The sequence below is a fragment of the Gossypium raimondii genome, chromosome 5, assembly GCF_025698545.1.
Source record: "Gossypium raimondii isolate GPD5lz chromosome 5, ASM2569854v1, whole genome shotgun sequence".
Classification (NCBI taxonomy): domain Eukaryota; kingdom Viridiplantae; phylum Streptophyta; class Magnoliopsida; order Malvales; family Malvaceae; genus Gossypium; species Gossypium raimondii.
The window spans coordinates 9,748,365-9,771,137 of NC_068569.1; the positions used below are offsets into that span (position 1 = coordinate 9,748,365).

General features: G+C 29.8%; 1 protein-coding gene across 1 annotated transcript; it reads right to left on the reverse strand.

Moving 5' to 3' along the window:
- Positions 1-2,553: 2,553 nt before the first annotated feature.
- Positions 2,554-10,324, reverse strand: LOC105768975 (pleiotropic drug resistance protein 1). Its single transcript, XM_012589288.2, has 24 exons — positions 9,722-10,324; positions 9,414-9,534; positions 9,234-9,322; positions 9,033-9,117; positions 8,770-8,929; positions 8,554-8,630; positions 8,238-8,291; positions 8,050-8,140; positions 7,653-7,954; positions 7,291-7,572; positions 6,864-7,180; positions 6,615-6,775; positions 6,426-6,529; positions 6,181-6,337; positions 5,973-6,095; positions 5,726-5,889; positions 5,304-5,639; positions 4,839-5,129; positions 4,461-4,544; positions 4,223-4,356; positions 3,843-4,070; positions 3,576-3,747; positions 3,232-3,486; positions 2,554-3,060 (listed from the first exon to the last, which is right to left on the reverse strand). The coding sequence occupies exons 1-24, from the start codon at positions 10,072-10,074 to the stop codon at positions 2,797-2,799; spliced, it is 4,404 nt and encodes a 1,467-aa protein (XP_012444742.1). The 5' UTR covers positions 10,075-10,324; the 3' UTR covers positions 2,554-2,796.
- Positions 10,325-22,773: the final 12,449 nt, after the last annotated feature.

The window sequence follows — 22,773 nt, forward strand, 5'->3', positions numbered from 1 at the left end:
ACTTTGGTACTTGGTTTAGAGTTATTTATTAAAGAGTGTCAAGATCCAACTTCATCTCTAGAACTAGAAATCTAGTACTACTGTTCAGAAATTTCAAACTTAAAACATCCCTTCCAAAATTCTATGTATCTGTCCCTGTTATCGTTTGAGCCTACTCAATTATTCACGTGGATGAAAATTGATTATTGATAAAAGAAAAGTTAATGAAAATTGATTAAGGAATAATATTAAATTAAACAAAAAATATGGAGGAGTAATAACTAAATAATAAATTTATTTAAATATAATTAAACATTAATCGTAATTTTGAATATAAGATCTTGAATTTAAGGGTTTAGAGTTTTGAGTTTAGAATATACATGAATAATACATTAAATGTTTTCTCATTGATTAATGGTATGACATAAAGCACGTGTATATAATTTTAATTTTTGTACAAAATAGGGCTAATATTAATAAATTAAAATCAATTAAACTAATGAATTTATGCTGTTTTTTTTAATATTAATCAATTACATTTATCAATCTAAGTGGCTAATTTGGTTGATTTTACACGGATTATAATTAGAGCCCAACTTATTTCAATTACATTAAAAAGCATACATAATCAATTGATTCATTATTTGACCTTAATCCAACTTGAAATCAATGTTCCAAATTCTAACTTTTCTTTTTTCTTAATAATAAACCATTAATAAATTACCTTTTTATTCTTTTGTTAGGTAAGGTATAGAATTTGTTCATAATAAGATATCGTGTCATCCTTTGAATAAACGGAAGAAATTAATTATATTAATAAATTTTAGACTTATGAGGGTGGGCAGTGGGTTTTTTTTCCTTTTGTCATCCCACATTACGTGTAAAAGAGACGAGATTTAATTAATTATATATTAAGGCTGTGTTCTTTTGGGCGTTTGAAAAATACTTTTACATATAAAAGTGCTTTTGGACGAAAAGTAATAAAGAACAAACTTCGGTGGTAGTAAATTTTTAACTTATTTGAAGTGCTTTTGGGACAAATGAAAACGCAAAATTTTTTAACTTTTTCAGCCAAAAAGTGCTTTTGAGCTGGTTTTTTTTTTACTTTTTTAACCAACACACACGCTGGTTCTTTTACATTTTCTCCTGGAGATTGACCATAACTATCTTTGTTCCTGTGGATAACTAATCTATTGGAATATTATCTAAAAAACACTTTGCTTTCATCTATTGGAATATAATATTTAATTATTATATTTAAATATCATTTATATATTCTAATTAAATTTAATAAATAATTAATATTAATTACTTAAAAATATTTAAAATTAATATTATATATTAAAATATTAACAATAAGTTATAATAAATTATTTTTATATTTTTACTAAAATATCATAATATTAATTAATTTGAACATTATTTAAATACATATTTGTTACTTTATAATATCATTTCTAAAATGGACATTTTATTCTTTAAAATCACTTTTTGACAGCAATACCAAACACTCAAATTTTTCAAAAGCACTTTTCAAAAATACTTTTCTACAACACTTTTCAAAAGCAATGACCCTAAATTGTACATAAATGATAACTATTGCGTAATTTTGAAACATTTTACTTTTTTTTTTGTAAGAAATAAATAGCATAGAGGTCGGTAACGGTAATGGCTACCATAGCCTATAAATGCAAAGTAAAAGCTACCAATTGCTCTGGTTGTTAAGTGATTACTTATAATTGCAAGTTTCAACACTGCATTTATTTTTTTTAGTTTAATTTTTTAGGTTTGTTGAGAGTTTGACAAATATATAAGTAAATGTGACACTTGTTATATTCTTAATTTATTTATTGGGTCTAAAAAATTCTATTGACGATATATTAAATAATTGTCTATTGTATATATCCAAAACATGGACGAAGTCAAAAAATATATTAGGGTGAGTCGAAATTAAATTGTAATTTTACGATAATAAAAATATAATTTTATCATTTTAATAGGTATATTTAAGTTTTAAAAATTAAATCAAATTTTTATATTTTTAAGGAAACTAAAGTGTAATTTTACTTTTATTAATTTAAAATTTTAAATTTTAATGGAATTGAATGAAAAATTTTCATTTTAGTCTCCTAACTACACCCGTGATCCAAAATATTTATTAAGAAAAAACATATTTCAATATCTTGCTCGTGAAGTTTTTTTTTTTTTAAATATCGTTACTGAATTAGCAAAATGAAGTCCCATGAATGGGTAAAAAAAGAGATAACAATGTTTTCCTTAAAACTTTGAAATATAAACCATTAAAAGGAATGATAAATTTTCGTTAATTTAGAGTTTATCATTGGAGTCTTGAGTCTTGACTTATTTTAAGTAATATTCATTAAGAAAGAAGCTAATACTACAGAGTAAAATCAAAGCATAAAAATTTCAAGGAAGCAGGTTTGAGGGTTTGGGCCAAATCTGCAAACTGAGTTCAAAGTATTTGGGCCGAATATGTTTCATCTTCACCGGCTAGAGAAGCAATCAGACCATAAACTCTTTACATCTAAAAAAGTAGTGTACATTGGTTCATAGTTACATACAAGAAAAAACCTTTTATTACAATGACAGAATTTGCATTTTGCACCTGGTAATAAGCATTGATTTTACAAGAATAAAACATGGAGTTTTAAAACTTGTTTCCAAATAATAATTCAAATAACCTCTTGATCCAATAGTAAATGTTTCATATTCTAGGTATAAGAGTTTGGGTTCCATCCCTCCCTCAATTATAAAAATAAAAAAAAAATTCTTACCACTACATTTAAAAAAAAAAACCTATCGTCTCTGGAAATTGAACATCTTTATGGCCACAGCAAAGATTGTTCCAAAGAGAACTGCGAAACTCATAATCACAGCAGCAACTAATCCCAGGTAATCATGCCTGAAACCATAATTATTTCTCAAGTACTGCTTCACCGTCTCATTGTTGCCATCTTCAAGCAGTTCGTTTATATCTCCAAATTGTGAAACAAACAATCCATACAAGGTCCAAGATACTGGACAAATCCAATAGTACCATCTCCACCATACTGGTATACTCTGTAATGGGTGAATGTTTGAACAGAGTGGAAATAAGGTTAGTTTTTGTGTATATATGCTAAATAGACCAGTAACCTAAACCCCAGGTTTAATCTTGTTGGTTTATAAGCTATGGTCTTCTTTATATCGAAAGAAAAAAAAGATATCAAATTATATAAAAGTAGCACTTACAGGTCGTGGGATGATGAAACCCGAGAAGACATTCCATAGTCCATAGAATGCTGAGGATACTATGGCTGCAATGTGGTGATTTGGTGTGACAGCAACAGCCATCATGCCATAGTAGGTGAAGTAAAGTAAGGTGAAGAGCATGAAGAAGAGATACCAAAAGAACTTAGCAGCGGTCCATTCGAATCCAATCATAGAATACACTATAATGCCATACACAGAAGCTTGAACAAAAATATAAGGTATCTCTACTAAGACCTGCAATGGCAAAATATGGAGTTAATTATAATGCGCATACAACTTTCTTAACGATTTCAACTACTCTTCAAAATGTGAAAAATATTTACCTGTGCAATGGCATATGGCATGGCAGAATACATTCCAGCAGCTCTTTCTCTATAAAAGACTGTTCTTTCGACTGACACAACAGGCTGCACAGATGAAGAGTTCTGGATACCGATGAAAAGAACAGCCGCATACATTGAACCCATTGCATTGGACAGATCTTGTACTTTTTCCCTATAATTTTACAATGCAGAGACAATTAGATAATGAAGCTGACTGATGAAAACCAATATTGAAGCTTGAGCTTTTGTAATTGAATTATGGCTTACGTTTTTGACCCAAGGTCCCAGAACAGCGTCCCAAACATCAATGCTATGACGGTTGTAAAGAGAAATCTTACGGCAGTATACGGTGGGTTGCGCCAATATGACCAGTGTTGCTTCCATAAACAAGCTGTGCACTGCGTCAAGAATGATTGAGAATACTGTGTTGGGAAATAAAGTTCCTTTGCACCGGGAGCAGGTTTGCTTAAATCTTCAATAAGAGCTTTGTTTCTCCTGAACAAATGACATGATGCATCAGTAGCAAATTCAAGGTAGCCAAGTTAAATAATCCACATATATGTCTTATATATGCTAAACTAAAGTAATTAGTTGAATTTGATTATTTATTTATTTTGGGGCAATGTTGTGGCTAGCTAGCTTATTACCTGTATAGGTCTGAGTTTTTATAGATATCAGCAAAATCAACACCTAAAGATAACTCTTGCGCTGATGCGGTAACTTCCAACATCCAAGTTGCGGGATTGTATCCATCTTTGATTTTGCTGACACCTTGAATTCCCTGCAGAAGATGGACATCATAATGTTAGATGCAGTTTTCATGTGAACTGAGAAATGAATGAAGTTCATGAACTTTGAAAATTGTTGTCTTTCATTACTTCTTACCTCAAAGTATCTGATAAGATATTTAGAATGGTGTCCTAATGGCCCCACATAGATCTCCTGTCCTCCACGTTTCATAAGGAATAGCTACAATTGCAGTTTTATATTAGTTAGGCCATACATAGATGAAAAAGGATAGTATGAAACAGAAATATTATCCATTCTTAACAGTTTTATGCATATAAGTATTTTCATCTTCAATTTTAGAATTTTAATTTGGAATTGATTTTTTTAGGATGAAAATATTGATGTGACATAACACTATTGAAAAATGGATTCAGATGACGTGCCGTCACTATTTCATATAATCCTTTCCCTAAAAAAACAACCAACAAAAAATGAAGCCACTCTTTTTGAAATTTAACTTTTTATGTTCTTCACCTCGTCAAACGCTTCAAATATGTCAATACTTGGTTGATGGATGGTACACACAACTGTTCTTCCAGTGTCCACTGTATTCCTAACTGTTCTCATAACAATTGCAGCAGCCCTTGCATCAAGCCCTGAAGTTGGCTCATCCATGAAAATGATAGAAGGGTTTGCCACAAGCTCAACTGCAATCGTAAGCCTCTTTCGCTGCTCTGTTGATAAACCGTTTACACCGGGTAAACCAACTAGGGCATGCCTTAACGAATCCAGTTCCACAAGCTCCATGACTTCTTCTATGAACATCTGAAAAACATATGTTGAGATAAAACCATCAACATAATCCACTAGGAAAATATGTGGTTTTTATTGGACTCTTTTGTTCTGGGTTTTATCCTAGATAAAGTGACTTAAAAACTCTAGCATGTAACAAAGTAAAATAAGAGACTTGAAACAGCTTAGGGTTTCATAAATCATAACCTTTCTGGTTTCAGCATCAATGTCATTGGATAATCGTAGCCAAGCGGAATAAAGCAAAGATTCATACACAGTGACATGAGGAGAATGAATGTCATTTTGTTCACAATATCCAGATACTCGAGCAAAAGTTTCTTGCTTCTTGGGGAAACCTGAAACTGTAATGTTCCCCTCGATATAACCACCAGTTTTTCTTCCAGCAAGCACATCCATTAGAGTGGTTTTACCAGCACCACTAACACCCATTAGAGCTGTGAGAACACCAGGTCTGAATGCACCACTAATACCCTTCAATAGCACCAATCTATCATCTTCAGTGATACCTTGTTCTTTCATTTCCTACAAATTTTCAATTCAATCAACGAACTCTCACATATCTGAACAATTGAACGTATGTGGCATTTGTACATGGAACCTTATGTTACCTGTGGCATATCAACAGAATAGTAAATGTCTTCAAAAGTGAGAGAGTGCGGCTCAAATGGAAGAACCATTCCCCTTTTCTTTTTGCCATTGGTCCTAAGAGTTGCGTCAGACAAAGAAAAGGACTTGGATGAGGAGGCGCTTCTTTGAATGTCATCTTGGATCTCTGCATGTCAATTAAATTAATGTTGCACATACAATGGCTTGTACACAAACATGCCAATCCAAATATATATGAGCTTTCCGTACCTGATCTATTTACATGACTTGAGCTATTTTCATGGTCTGTTAACTGAATGCTTCCACCAACACCATTGGCTTGATCATTGCTTTGGGGTTTTTCAGATATTACAGCTCGATTCTTCTCAAAGGCTACATATTTATTTGAAGAAAAAGAATAAAATATTAGCTTTCCCTACCAAAGAGGCATAAATTTTAGTAGGTAAGCTATACTCACGCTTTAGAAAGGTAAGAGCCAGAGTAAAGAAAACGTTGAGCAATACTACAAATATAACCAACGCCCCTACTCCGAGCCAATACCAATATGATTCATGGAAGAAACTTCTAGACTTTAAAACTTGAAGTCCTATCGATTCATTTGAGCCCGGAGGAACCTTCAATATGAAAGCAAGCATAAAAAACATCAGCATATTTTTAAGAGACAACACAAATTATAGACATTTCAACTTCCAAAAGCATTACTCGACTCCACTGGTGCCCGAGGAACTCATTAACCATCAGCGCATTTTGCCCATACATCAAAGGCGAAATCCAGTAACCCCATATCCACCAACCCCTTATTTTGTCTGTAGCATTGAACATAAAAAGTATGTTAAAACTGTTTAAAGCTTAACTTTCATTAAAAGATTTTTTTTGGACTTATTATTATACCTCGTGCCAGGACAAAGCCACTTAATGCAAAAAGTACAAGTAAAGCAAATGTCCCAAAAGTGTTGGCAACAATCATGTTTCTAGCGGCTGATGCAATGAACCGAAATAATGAGGAAGCCATCTGGTTAATGAGAACAAGGAGGAGGTACTGTCTAAAGAACCTGTGCCAAAAAATTTACTTCCACGTCAAACTTTGTATATTACTATTATAGTTCATAAGATATTTGTGTTCTCATTTATTTTTTCTACCTTTCAACATTCGGATCATATCCGATAACGTAGTAAGTAATGAATACCCACACAGAAACTTCTATAAATGTCATAGGTATCTTCAGAATCCATGACGGTAAAGCATAGGCCCACGGAGGAAAGAATAGGAGGTCTCTTTGCTTGTAAAAGACAGGGAGCTTAGTAATGGTCATAGAAAGCTCAGGCATTCCATTGAACATGATAAAAATCATACCAAAAAACAAGGCCCCCATATAGATCCTTCCTCCTTGAACTGAATCTCGATCCATCTCAGTCCTCAAAAAGAGTGTCATGGTAATACAGGACACTATTGTGAGCTAGTAGCACAAAGAAAAAAATAAATGAATTAAAAAAAGGAGTTAGTCAAGATCCTTAAAGCTCGATAATTGTAGTACAGACTACAGAGTTTAAAAATGTTAGTACGCACTTGTATACACTTGAAGATGTACACGAAAGAGTTTCTCCTCATTAACAGAAATTCCCTTGCAATGCAAGCTTTTAGCAACTCCCATTTCCCAACACCATATTTTTTGGTTGTCAAAGCAGCTGGGTGGCTCTTTTTTTTATCAAATGGAGTTCCAAGTTCCTCCCCAAGTTTCATTCCCACATGGAATGATTGGAATGCCTCAGCAAATTCATTAGCCGTGATAAACCTGTAAGGTTGATCTTTACGTGCCCAATACTGCATTTGATCTTTCCTTGAAGTAACCTACAATTAACAATGTTAAATGTGACAGAAGAGCAACTTTCTCTGTATGAACAGGGGATTAAAACTTTTTCAAGACTTACCTCTTGCAAGAAATCAGCCACACCTTTTCTCTCAGGGCACTTAAAGCCCATAGATTCGAAAAAGCTCACCACGTGTTCACGAGGACCCTGATATACTATCACGCTATCAGAAAGGAGAATAATGTCATCAAAAAGATCGTAAGTCTCTGGAGCTGGCTGTAGAAGGGAGATGAGTGCAGTTCCATTAAGAATATGAACAGTTTGCCTAAGGGAGTTCACAATTTGGAATGTTGTAGAGCTGTCCAGACCAGTAGATATCTCATCCATAAACAGTGCCCTGGCTGGTCCTACCAGCATTTCACCTAATTGCATTGACAATGACATAATTAGATTTTGATGATAAGAAAATGTCTACTCTGATAATGGAATAAATGGTGTAATTGACCTCGTGAACTACCTGTTGTGACACGCTTCCTTTGTCCTCCAGATATACCCCTCAACATTTCATTTCCTACCAAAATGTCTGCACATATATCCAGTCCTAAAATCTGCCAAATTTATTTCAAAGATTTTCAATAAGTGAAGAAATTATTTGTTAGTGCTTCTTGAATAGCTTTCAGTATAATTCATTTTCTGTAACATTACCTTCATAATATAATCAGTGATTACATTTGCTTCCTCCCCTTCTGTTGCTATTGCCTGAAATGTTCAAGATGACAAAGTAAATCATGATGAATACAGGATTCTTTATAATAAAGATTCCTGTCAGATAAAATTAATCTTTCCAATTATATTATATTTTTGGTTTTCAATCAATTATATTTGGGAGAATATTATCTTTGAACATAAGGAACTAATAATTTTGCAAGACACCTTTCAATATGTAAACAAGATAGTCTTTTTGGGAGAAAGGTATATAAGATGTTCATGTTAAGCATTACAATGGCCTCATGGTTCTTACCTTCATGAAGACATCAATATCAGGATCAGGTTTAATGTTTGCTTGTTTCTCTCTTCTTGACAACTCTGACAACATATCTGTAAATAAATAAATAAATAAATAAATTATTTGAAGATTTACATAATAAATAAATAAATAAAACAAGTGATAACATTTCAATCAAAAGGTCAAAAGAGAAACTCAGAAGGGGTAGAAACCAAAACCAATCAAACTAACCATATCGGGTTCCAACCCCTTGGCATCTTGCAGAAAAGGCCAAAGTTTCTCTCACGGTCATTTCTCCTAGGTGAAGATCAAATTGACTGATATAGGCAGCAGTTCTCTGAGGCACGAACTCCTTCATGGTATGCCCATTGTATGTCACAGACCCCGAAAACTGCAACAGAATTTTCACTTTCAAATTAGAAACTAAAGCAAAGGCAGAACACAATGCAAAAAACAAGAAGCATAGAAAGGAAAAAGTGAATTTTGTAGAGCACTTGGAGAGCAGGATCAAGCTTCCCAGCCAGAGCCAACAAGAGAGTGGTTTTTCCGGAACTTGGAGGACCCAAAAGCAATGTCATCCTATAATATATACATGAAAAGATTAATCATTGATTAATTCCAGGATGGCCCAACTTTTTATTTTAGAAAAAGTTAAAATTCATGTGTTTGATGAGAAAAAAGATGACCAAGTTTACCTGCCAGGTTTAATCATACCACTGACATCTTTGAGGATGGTCAGCTTTTTCATTCTACTAGAAAGAATACCCATATTTATCAACAAGCCCTTTAATCACGAAACAAAGTAAAAGGTTAATAAGAATCCTAAACAAAAAGTTGTAAAATGATGAATTAATTATGATTCTCCAGGTTGGTACCTCAAATATGCTAGTAATGAAATTAAGGAATGAAGGCAAAGCATTGGTTCCTACAAAAGCTTCAGCTTCAATATTTATATTTTCAAATCTGACTTCGATTGTGGGAAGCTCGATGCCAACCCTGAAAATTAGAAGAAGAAAAAATTCAAATGCAAATGATTACTGGTACGCGAGAACAGGATCTCAATTAGACGAACTCTTTGTCTTCATTTGTGTCATTCAAGTCTTTCCCTCGAATCATAAAAAAAAAAAGTACGTCTTTCCATTTTTTTTTTCTAGTAAAAGAAAATAACAGAAAAACTTCATACCTATCTATACGGTTCTTGAACTTCCACAAGAACCTTTCATTATCTTCGTCAGCAACTTTAACCAACCTCTCAAGTATAGTCCTCCTTTCTTGCCATCCAAGGTTAGCAATATCAATTTCATTGGCACCACCTTGAGAGCTAGTCAATATACCTTTCCTGAGACGAGCAACAGTTGGTAGTCTCTCAATAGCAGCCCACTTCAAAGCTTCTTCATCATCCTCTTCTCGAGAAGACCTTGAAAACACGTCCACCGCACTGTTTCTCCATACGGAAGAGCTTCCTGATCTCAAACTTCCTGCTCGTAAACTTCCCCGTAAACTGTTACTCGCTTTAAGAATATCTCCGGTCTCCATTACCACCAAACCCTAACTCCGACCAATACAATTTCCAAACTTTCACGTTCCCCCCAGCTCAAGTCAATGATTCAAAACAAAATAATAATAATAATAATAAATGGAGCATTAGAAGTTCGGTATCCTTTTGTTATCAAACTCTTTGTCTTTTAACATTGACAAGAAAATGTGAGGAGTGTTGAAACTAAAATAACAAAAACCATTAAACCGGTATGAGGGTTGAGGAATAAGCTGATGCTGTAGTAAGAAAACTGGAGGTTTGTGATATTTATAAGGTTATATTATTAGTTAGAACTTAGAAATCTTTTTTAATTATTTTTGTTCTTTGTAATATATTTCAAGGTGGTTTCGTAGGGATTATTATCTTGTCAAAATTCAAAATTCAAACTTCATCTGATCTGTTTTCTTTTTTAAAGGCTCACGTTTGATTTGAATATTCTTTTCTCTTGATTTGGTTAATGAATGAAAACACTTTGAATGTAAATAAAACTAAGAGGAAGATAATAAGAAATAATATTATTATTATAATGCTTAGATGACATACTTGCTGAGCTAGCATCAAAAGGAATGAAAATCCGCTGCCCGTTACTGTGCCACCTATAATAATTAAAGAAATATGCCATCATAATCACAAGCTTAGTTTTGATGATAATTAAAGAAATATGTAATCTAAACATTATGTTTTAATCACTCAACTTTAAAAAGTTACAAAATGATTATTGAATTATTAGAAAGTTTTCATTTAAGTCACGAGATTATTAAAATAGCTGATGTATAGTTTTTTTTGTTCGCACTATCTGGTATTTTTTCTTCTTCTCTTCTGTAATTCAATATTTTATGGAACAACTTTTAATGTCATAAATTTATGAATCAAAATTTAAACTTCTTTTTTATTCGATCTCTAATATTGACCGTCAAATCAACTTGGAACTAAGGTATGCTTTTTTACTCATTAATGAATGTTGGTCCACTGCATTAATTTTCAAATCATCACTTGAAACTCACTGGTAAGACTTTTTTAAAAAAATAACTTAACAATTAAAAATAAATGCATTGATCTTTAAAAATACTTGCCGTCGAAGCAAAAATTCAGCGCCTTCTACAACCAAAACTTTTTTTGACAAAGTTGGATGGGCATGCCTCCACCGTGATGATGTGGCCAAGAAAATCGTTTCAGCCGCTAGACTCTTGCTTTTTTTCCAAGTTGTTAGTCCCTCTTCAATTTCAAACAAAATTCTTTTCTCTAACACTGAAAAGATAATTTAGTTTCAAGTTTTACTAATTTGATTGATTGCTTATCTTCTAGGCTATTGAATTTTTATTTAGTTTATTCATTTATAAAATTAAAATAAATTATTTGATAAATTAGGTTAATATTTAACCATACATTAAATTAGATTAGATTAATTTACCACCATAATTCACGAGCAATTCAAAACCAGAAAAAGCAAAAGTCACCTTTCTAATGATGTCGAGATTTATTTTTGAAATTTTATTTTTCTGTGATATTGGTATTTTTTTTATTGCTTTTATTTTTCTGTAATATTGGTATATACCATAGTGCAGGGGCGAAGCCAGAACAATTTTTTGGGAGGTCAAATGAAATTTTATTTTATTTATACTCTATATCTTTATAATTTTAAATGATTAAATCAAATTTCTATAATTTTAGGGGCTAAAATATAATTTTACTTTTACTAATTTAAAATTTTTAAAAATTTAAAAGACCTAAATAATAATTTTCCATTTGCCGTTGCCATATTTGTGGATTACAAAGAAAATGAAGCATTTACGAGGAAAAAGATGAATATTGAAATTTTTTAAGAAAGAGAATATGCTTTTAAAATTTTAAGTTCAAAAACATCACTTAACTAATAATGTATTTTTTACTCCCAAGTTTAAAATTTTAGTTTCTAATGTTATTGATATTTCCATTGAATCATTAATAATGACTCTTTTTATTGACATAATAATAAATTTAGTTTTTTATGTTTATAAATTTTATCAGTTTAATCATAATTCTAAAAAATTAACAAATTTAGTCATCAACCTTACATCTTCTATTAATTTAGTTTTACTTTTTAAAATTAAAATAAAATATTTAAAATTTTATTATTTTACAAAATACAATCAACCCTCTCTATAACAACCTCATTTGCTTACTCAAGTTTTGCCTATTATAGAGAGGTGATTGTTATCTCTAAACCTAACACCTATAACAACATTTTGTTATAGAGAGATAATTGTTATAAGCTTATCATAGAATTCATATCATGAATTTTCATCAAATAGAAAAAGTGAAAATTATGTTCCAAAAAAGAAAAAAAGTCGAAATGAAACCAACAAAATTTAAAAACTAGTAATTTAATTGGAGCTTGAACCCGAGTTTCGATGAGGTTGAATATATTTTTTTCATTCTACCTTCCTTATTTATTTTATCTAATTCTTATCTAATTCGAAAAAAAAAAAAACTAAAAGGGGGGGGCGAGAGAGTAGTCACAGATATTTGATTGTATCTCGATCTAATCTTTTTCGCCCCGTTCCGCAACAATAACTAGAATTAAAAAAAGGGAATGTTAACGCATCTGGGAAGAAACGATTGATCTCTACCAATAAACCCGCTAAAGAACCGAACCAGAGAGTACTTAGTACCGGTGCTACGGAAAGATATGTTTTTAGATCTCGCATTTAAAACCCTCATTCTTTATTGTATTACATTATGGTAATACATATATAATCGCATATATGTGTGGTTAAAGACCACTTGGATTTGTCTATTTGTACCCGGAATTTCCAATTCAAATTTCAAATTTAAATGTACAATGATTCGATAGATAAGATTTTCCCTTTCTTAAAACAACAAAACAAAATAGGTCCCTTTCCGCCTAAGAATTCCCGCTAAAAATATTCATTTATAATTCATTATATGGTTGTTATATGGTATGAGACCAAAAAGAGGAAATGGAAAGATCCGTTTTGCATATCAATAGATAAAATAAAGGTGTGGAAAACAAGACAGGGATTCTCTACAATGACATCGTAGGCCAATTGAAAGGGATGTAGCGCAGCTTGGTAGCACGTTTGTTTTGGGTACAAAATGTCATGGGTTCAAATCCTATCATCCCTACCTATTACTTCTCCTTTGAGCAGTAACGAGGGAGTCGTTTTAGATTGATTAAAATTAAGCATACATAATCTATCATTTTCTCATATCATATATGGTATATGATAGTATAGTTGTGCGCAATGTATTGGGGTTATAAAATAAAAGAATCCTCTTTTTTACAGTCTTATTTATTATGATAAGAAAGCGCTCTTAGTTCAATTCGGTAGAACATGGGTCTCCAAACCCAATGTCGTAGGTTCAAATCCTACAGAGAGTGATTCCGCTCTTGTTAGGTCAAAAATTACACCGAACTGAAAAAATTGAACAACAATTCGAATTTAACCTCCTTGGATTAAATTATTAAATAAATTGAAATTCAAAAATTTAAGAATTGAAGGGGTCAGTCAAAAAAAGGTATGTTAATTAATCCAAAAAAGATATATATGTTAATTAATCAAAAGTCCAACTGATCACCACGTACGATTTGAAGACCTATTGATTCTAACAAGTGATTACAAAGTTGATCATTCGGACCTTTCAATTCATAGATGTGGATCTCAGACCTATGAATGGGGATATTCCCGAAACTCACAAAGAAAAAAAGGAAGTGAGTTAGACAAAAAAAGAAGCAACTTGGACAAAAAGAAACGAAGTGACTTAGACAAATCTTTTTAGTCGATAACCTCAGACCAATCAATTGAATATTGATTAACATGTAATCGATCGAACACCACTTGAAAACGGCTCTTCTGCTCATAAATGAAATGTTCCAAATGCTCCTGGAAATTCTTCCTCCCTTTGGACCATTTGTATCTATATGCATTAGGATCCCGATTCATGGATCTCTTGGTCCAAGAAATCAAAATAAGAGGATCGAACCATTCCTTCTGACTCTTTTTCAAATTCGATAAATGTTGGTTGATCGTATATTTCATTATAGTTCTATGATTCAGAATATCATTTCCTATTTGATCCCTTTGAATTCCATATTCGAAAGTTCTTCTGACCAAAATAGAAAATATATCAAAAAACTAAAAAGTATAATAAAAAAAATAATAAATAAAAAATTTACATATAATTTAGAATTTCTAATTGTACTTAGAATTGTATAATGTATAATTGTAATTTGTCAGCAAAGTTGTTTCTTTTTTTTCTTCAAATTCAAAGAATTCTTCTCCCTTTATACATAGGTCATCGATTCAGCATTGGAAAAAGGGGCTCAATTCGTTTTATCGACATGAGTGTTTTATATCGAAAAAACATTAATGAAACCAACAAATTAAAAGAAGTATAGCATGTGCATGTATTACTACTTTTATGCATATTTTATTTACATTTTCACATGATTAATTATAAAGTCGATAAATCTAACAAGTTCAATTAATCAACATGAGTTGTCAAATTAAATTAATTAATTTATCATGAGTTGCTAAATTCAATTATTCAATTTATAAGTTTATGATGTTCTAAATTCATAGTAGAATATTTAATTAGAGAACATAATAGTTTATTGAATTGATATCTTTAATTCCACTAATTGAGGATTGTTTTATTTAATAAAATATGATTAATAGATTTCTCATGTGAAATTTAATCATTTTATTGAAATAATATTTTAATTAAGATCATTTTCATTTGATAAATGATAATTAATAGACTTGCTTATAAGAAATAACTATGTTTTACTTAAAATTTAAACCATATGTTGCTACTGAACTAATTTAATAAAGAACGTACTTCATAACTATAAATGTTGTTGTTATAAGTGAAAAGTTGTTATAGAGGTTAAAATAAAAATTAAAATTATAAAGTTAGTTCTTTTAGAAACTTGATTGTCATAACAATTGGTTTAGATAGAGTTGATTGGACATACAAAATTATAAATAAATGAATACCTATTTTTATCTTTTTCTGAAATAAAATTTATTTATTAAAACAATACTTTTATATATATTTTTAAAACCCACAAATAAGACTTAAACTAGATTTTAAAAATTATTTTTAATTAATTTTATAAAATAAATAAATTTATTATATGTTTAGCCTTACTCATTAATTCTTGTCAAATTTGAGCATCGTTTTCACCAACAAACACTAATACCAATAACCTTTAATTTGAACTTCTCAATTTTCACATCCTCCATTATCGCTCCATCAAACTGAGGCTCCTTTTAGATATCATTTCACCCATGGTGAGATGGAATTAATAGAGTATATGCATTTTAAATGGTGAAGCAACTTCCTTTTTACACGTGCGGTGGGGCAATTGAATTCAACCACACCCCTCAATTTTGGCTGATGCTTTATGCTCCGGTGGGAGTAAATTTACAGATGTGGAAAATTGTTTTACAAAAACAATATTCTTTGAGTTATTTTTTAATTAAAATAAATATATAATAAATTTTATTATTGTCCTTAATAGTCATTTTTATTCTTATCTCACCGTTATAGTTGCGTTTGAATCTAAATACACACACCATTACTGTTTCTAATCTTACTACTACAGTATCCAATCTCATTGCTATAGTAACTAATCTCATCGCTACAGTAACTAATCTTATCGCCACCGCTATTTTTAACATTATCGGAGGTAAACACGTCGCGCATCCAAACTAAGTCTAAGATTGATTGTGGAGCTGTTGGCATGACTTTCCACCTATCAAGTCTCCAAAACCTCTTCATTGCCTATATATCCTTAATCATATGCGCCCTCAAACACAACAAACTTGTCCAGGATAACAACCTAAAAACATCAATTCTCACCCTTTTCAACCTGAAGTTGTAGTTTTTTACTCAATGTGAACATGGTAATTGTTAATGTTGAAAAAAGAACAAAGTTATTTGCGTAATTTTTTTCATGGTTTTTCCCCTTAAATTGTTTTATTTATAAGGTTGTCGTTTTATTTATAAAACTATTATTTTAATAAATAAATTTCATGTTAGAAAGTGAGAAAGATTGATATTCATTTGTTTATGAATATTTTATAATTATATATGTATTTTTATAAAATCTTATATATTTTTATTGAAAAATGTAATTTTATTTTTAAAATAAATTTTAATTTTCAAGAATCAAGACTAAATTGATAAAATGTGTAAAGTTGAGGCTAAATTTGTTAAATTCTTTTAGATTTAGGATTAAATTAATAGAATCTATAAATTTTGGAGGATTAAATTTATTATTTTACTAATAAATAAAACGATTTTTAATGACTTAGCAAAGGAGTGGCCAAAATATTAAATTTTGAGAATTTTAACTGAATTTGAATGTGAATTGATTATTGTATAAAGAAAAAAAAAAGAAACGTGTCAAAATATTCTAGGTGGAGTGGGTCAGAAAAAGGAGTACAATAATGGGTAGAAGATTTTTGTTCATCAAGAGGTTACGATTTGAAGTTAAATTTGAACTCGTAAAGGAGCTGGACTTACACTATGGATGAACATACAGGGTAAAATTTTTAGAAGTGGTAAAGTGGGGACTGGGGAGTATGTGGTGGATTGGTGCAGGCATGGCAGATGGGAGCAAGGACAATCGTTCTTGAATTGGATAGCAATCCAATTGTTGCAGGGTTGGTAAGTTGAGTAATGCAGTTGCTTGTGATGTTAGAAGAACGATGAATCTGCCATGGGAAGTCAAACTAAAGCATATCTATAGGGAGGGCAACAAAATAGCAGATACTTTGGCTAATTATGCGTTCAAATGGCCACTGGGTTTTTATTGTTTTTTACAACCACCAGATGAGATTTTACGTTGTGCAGGATGGCATGTTTAGTGTTGGCCGTCAACCAAGATTAGTGACGATGCTCTTTTTCTACCGATATATATAGTAGAAAAAGTCCAAAACAAAACTGGGTGGAATTTAAGTTTCGTCAGCAATTGAGGACACTAAAATCTAAAAAACACACTTTTCATAATATTTTTTATTACAATTTTCAAAAATACTTTTTAACCGTAACAATAATAGAGAATTAGCTCTTAATGAGGGGATCAAGATCAAACTGCAGGGTTCACAGAAAATTTGAATATCTGTAACTCAATTAACTTATTGATGAGTCTTTTCGATCCACTAATTATAGTGTTTATCCAAACATGCCAACCCTATGTGATTATAAGTAATTAAATCTAATTCAGTTATAAAGTGATTTTTCAAGCGCACCCTAACTAGAACCATCCTAGCAAACCCCAAAGTAAAAATAGAAGATATGAATCCCTGCCATATAATTTTTAATAAAGAATATTTCTAAAGTTGGGATCTGAATCTCTTTACAGAGGTGTACCAATATCCTTAGATATAAAAGGTTATAAATCTATTTTCTTTTTATTACGAAAGTCATGTATTTGACTGAACCAATTTCATATTATATACAAAGTCTCACCAATTGGTTTATAAATTCATTTTATTTGGCTCATAGTTTAGTCAAAGCCATCGTAGATTTCATAAACTAGTTTTCTTTTTTAAGTTATAATTAATTAATTTTTAAATGATCTTATTAGAATCAAACATTACAAGTATTGAATTGAATAATTAAACTTAACTCAAACTAATTAAAATAAGTAATTTACACTTCTTCTTTTTTACAGTGGTAAACTCAAATTTGAAAACTTAAAGCATCATAGTCCTAATTAACTTTATTGTTTTCTCTCTTATTTTGAATATACATATTATATAATTGAAGATGGGATAATTGTTAGAAATTAAACCTAAACCCTTATGTCCAATACAAATACTTTTGTCATTAAAGTAAGAAGTTGTTGAAAATAATTTAAAATACTATATTTGTAAATACATATATTATATATGAAGAGGAAAGAATATCATGTATGACTCTCTTTAAATATGATTTAGTTATACATCATTGTTATTATATTTATATGAAACAAAATGACTTTAGCAATTAATTATTTTGAGTTTTGAATTTGAATTAGTTAAGAAAGCCATGAATTAAAATCCATTTCTCTTCCCTTCATTATCATTGTTGAGGTTAACTCTGCTATTAGATCGGGTAAGTTGTAGATTTGATTTATATACTTTAATTTAGTCATTTTCGGTTCTTGTCTTTTTAAAATTTGTTATTTAACCAATTAAATTTAATTGGATTAGTATTATAATTTTAAAATTTAAAAATATATATAAAAACTAAAATTGAGGATATTAAAACCTCCATAAATCTCCAGCTTAATATGAAAGTAAGTACAAAATCTCATATTTAAACCCTAATATTAAATTTGTTGGATAAAATGGTTGACAAGAAAATATATTTTAGTAATGTGGTAGATATTCCTATGCCTATGGTATATTAAAAATAAATTAAATCACAGTCAGCCACTCTACTTGGTTTAATTTCTACATATAATTTCATACAATCAACGTCGTTTACATCACAGGTAGTTGAGAAGCCAATGTTGAATTACAATTATTTTCGTTGAGTGTAATACTTGGTTTTGAGTGTTGACATTCTAGAATTATTTTTGTTGGATGTGTGGTCAACAATTTGCAAAATATTTGCCACGCTTCCCCTTTTTTTTTTTTTTTTCTGAACCTGTAAAGTAAAGGTTTTAACCTTATTCAGTTATGATATGAGGATTAAATTTGTAATTTGAGTTAAGTAGAGGGATTAACCGTTTGACTTAAAATTAGTTTTTTTTAAATCAAATATTATTTTAAAATAAATATACCTTTGCAATAATTTTTAAATAATTACTCTCTTATAAAAACACTCTTGTTCATTCAACATTTATTTTTCTGTTTTCTATTGAATGAGTCAAATCATAAAAGATGGAAAATAATTTATGAACATTTACTTATGTTTTAAATGATTTAATTAGAGGTAGAGAGTGGATTGAACTGAGGATAGATGTATAATAATAATTTTATATTTTAAAAATTAATGATATGATAAAATTTTATTGATATTTAAAATTTTAAGTTTTAAAATTATTTTAATATAAGTTATTATCATAATTATTTCTTAAATTTTAAATTTTTTATTTATAGATATTAAATAAAAAGAAAAAAGAAAACCAGAATGTCAAATTTTGTTTTTTATTATTATAATTTACATTAAATGCATGATTATAGACCTAAAAAGTTAATCGATCAGACTTTGATCATCCAAGTTGGAATCCAATCCTTATGATTGAATTTGTTAATTAATTGAAGTTAGTTAATTAGTTTGAGTTTTTTTATATATTTAAAAAAATTCAAGACATGATGATTTATTTAGTTCTTTTAATTTTATAAAAAATATTTTAGCTTTTCAATTAATTTTTTGTTATCTTTAAATTTGTATTTTTGTCTAATCACTCTAAAATAAATAAAAATATTAATATTTTTTAATTTTGTTGAATTACAGACATGTAGATAATACATCAACATTTAATTATTTTTAAAATTTAACTACAAAGATGGCTTTTGTAGGTTATAATGAATGTATAAAATTCAAATCAAATATTTTGATTACAATATAACATGCATCATACGGGAACTTGTTCAACTTGTTCCTTTCCTAATAATATATTCTACCATTACAAATATGGAATTCTGTCATTCATGGGTTTGTCCCTTATTTACCCATATATATATATGGAATTTTGTTGTACACAATATTTAAACCAAAAGTTGTTTAATATCTCTGGAAATTGATCACCTTTATGGACATAGTAAAGATTGCCCCCAAAGAGAATAGTGAAACTAACAATCACACAGCAACTAATTCCAAATAATCCTGCCTGAAATCAAAATAATTTCTCAAGTACTGCTCCATTGTCTCATTGTTCCCATCTTCAAACATGTATGTTATATCTCTAAACTGTGAAACAACCAATCCATAGGAGGTCCCAGAAACCGGACAAATCCAGTAGTACCGCCTCCACCATATTGACATACTCTGTAATTGGTGCACATTTGAATTTAGTTAGTCCTCAGGATTTGTGTGTATATATGTATATGCTAAAGATGCCAAGACCTCAACCCGGCCGGGGTTTAATCCTATTGGTTTATGCAGTGGCATCCAACAGAATTGGATGCCATAGGAGGTGAAGTAAAGTAAGGTGAAGAACATAAAGAAGAGATACCAGAAGAACTTAGCAATGGTCCACTCGAATCCGATCATAGCATACACACAAAAGCTTTAACAAAAACATAAGGTATCTCTATTAACACCGGCAGTGGCAAAATGTGGAGTCTATTATAATGTGCCTACAACTTTCTTAACCATTTCAACTACTCTTCAAAATGTGAAAATTACTTACCTGTGCAATGGCATTTGGCATTGCAGGGTACATTCCAGCAGCTCTTGCTCTATAAAAAATTGTCCTTTCGACCGACATAGCCGGTTGCACAGAAGCAGCGTTTTGGATACCAATATTGAAAAGAATAGCAGCATACATTGAACCCATTGCATTGGACAGGTCTTGTATTCTTTTCCTATAATTTCATGATGCAGACAATTAGTAAATCTAACTTTATCATTTCCATTCATTTCTATTTATTTTTATTTATTTGGTTCTACATGCAATTTATTTCTAATTTCAACAAGTTAGCAGAGAAATCAATTGCATATATATAATTACAACACAAATAATTTATAATTAGATTCCAACTTTTCGCCTATTAATTATTTAATTATGAAATCATTCCACTATTGTATCATAACTGAACTCCCCTGAATACATACCATTATGAAAGCTATTTAATAAATGCTCGTCCAATGACGCTGTCATAAATGTGCTATTTTCATAAGATACATGATTTTGGTAGTTTTTTACCTCGAACCTTGAACTACGAACTCCAAACCCTTGATTTCGAACCTTGAACCCTAAACTTTCCGAACTCAAACCCTGAACCCTATAAGATTTAGCATTTGAGTTTGAGGATTAGGGTTCGGAGTTCAAGACTAAGATTCATGATTTAGTATTTGAGGTTCAAGTAAAAAAATTGCCCAAATTATGTGACAATAACATAAAATTTATTGAAATGTATTAAATAATTGGAAAAGGACTATGGATGATGTTGTGGGAAAGGGTTATAAAAATTTGTGATAATAATATATTTAGTAAAGCTAAAGAAACCAATCAATTTAGAAAAAGAAAAAGAAAAGTAAATATGATATTAATATATAGATATATAGATATTGATACATATAGATATAATAGCATATATTAATTTTTGAATAATACTAAAATATTTTATTTTTAGTTACCTTTTCCTTTGAAAACATACTATTTAAACTTTTATATACATTTTCGTGTATATAAATTCTTGGAATATAGTTTTTTTTAAAAGTTACAAATATTGAAATAAAATTACTAAATTATTACAATAAAAAAGTTGGTAAATTAAGCATAAATAAATTCATTTGGAAAAATAACAATTTAAACACAAACAATTAAAATGGAATAATAAATTTTAAAATACGTAATTAAAAATTTCAATTATCTATCCCTATCTCTAACTTTTAATGCCTAAATGGCCCTTACTAATTTCTAATAAAAACATGAATAATGCACCACTAATACTCTCCATTCAACATTCAAAAAAAATCAACATTAATTCAACATTTAATGCCTAAACCCCTTATGACATTCATTCAACATTTAATTTCTAATAATTTTAATGCCTAAAAATTGATTGCACAGTATTAAAAAATTAGCATTATTGAATTTGGTAATTAGGTGTTCGCGGTCTCAAGTTTGTAAATGTTTATAATTATATTTTGTTAACTTATAACTATGGTTTTAAAATTAAAAATTTAATTTATGTTTAGAAAATAGTAGTAAACAATTTTCTTATGAACACTAAACAACGAAAAGTATTTTCATTTCTATTTAAGCCGTGAATTTCTGAAGAAGACAAAAAAAAAGAGGCAAAATTGATAAATGTAAACCTTTTTTTTAATTTCAAAACAAAGTGTGAATGTATTGATATATTAATTTTGTTAAGAATTATTTTTGAAAGATTTATAAAAATTTTTATTAACAATAGTAAAATTGCTTCATATGAAAAATAAATAAAGTTTTTACTTATTCTAGAATTATTTTCAGAATTCAATCTCTTCAAAGCAAATTTGGTGAGAGTTCATATACTGGTTTTTAGAACTTGAACCTTGTAAAGCTAAAAAGAAAAAAAAATAAAACCATATATGAAAATAGATGAATATTTGTAATATTAGCTAACATGAAAATTAAAAAAAAACCTAAAAAGTGCAGAAAAATAAAAAAATTCTCATGAAAATTAATGTGTGTCTTCATTCAACATTTATTTTCTCAATAAAAAAGATAACAATGTTTTCCTTAAACTTTGAAATATAAACCATTAAAACGAATCATAAATTTTCGTTAATTTAGAGTTTAATCATTGGAGTCTTGAATTATTTTAAGTAATTTTTTTTTTGAAAGAAAATAAAATTCATTAGAAAAGAAGCTAATACAACAGAGAGTAAAATGAGAGCATAAAAATTTCAAGGAAGCAGGCTTGAGAGTTTGGGCCAAATCTTCAAAACTGACTTCAAAGAATTTGGGCCGAATTTGTTTCATCTTCACCCGCTAGAGAAGCAATCAAACCGTAAACTTTTTACATCTAAAAAGGTGTACA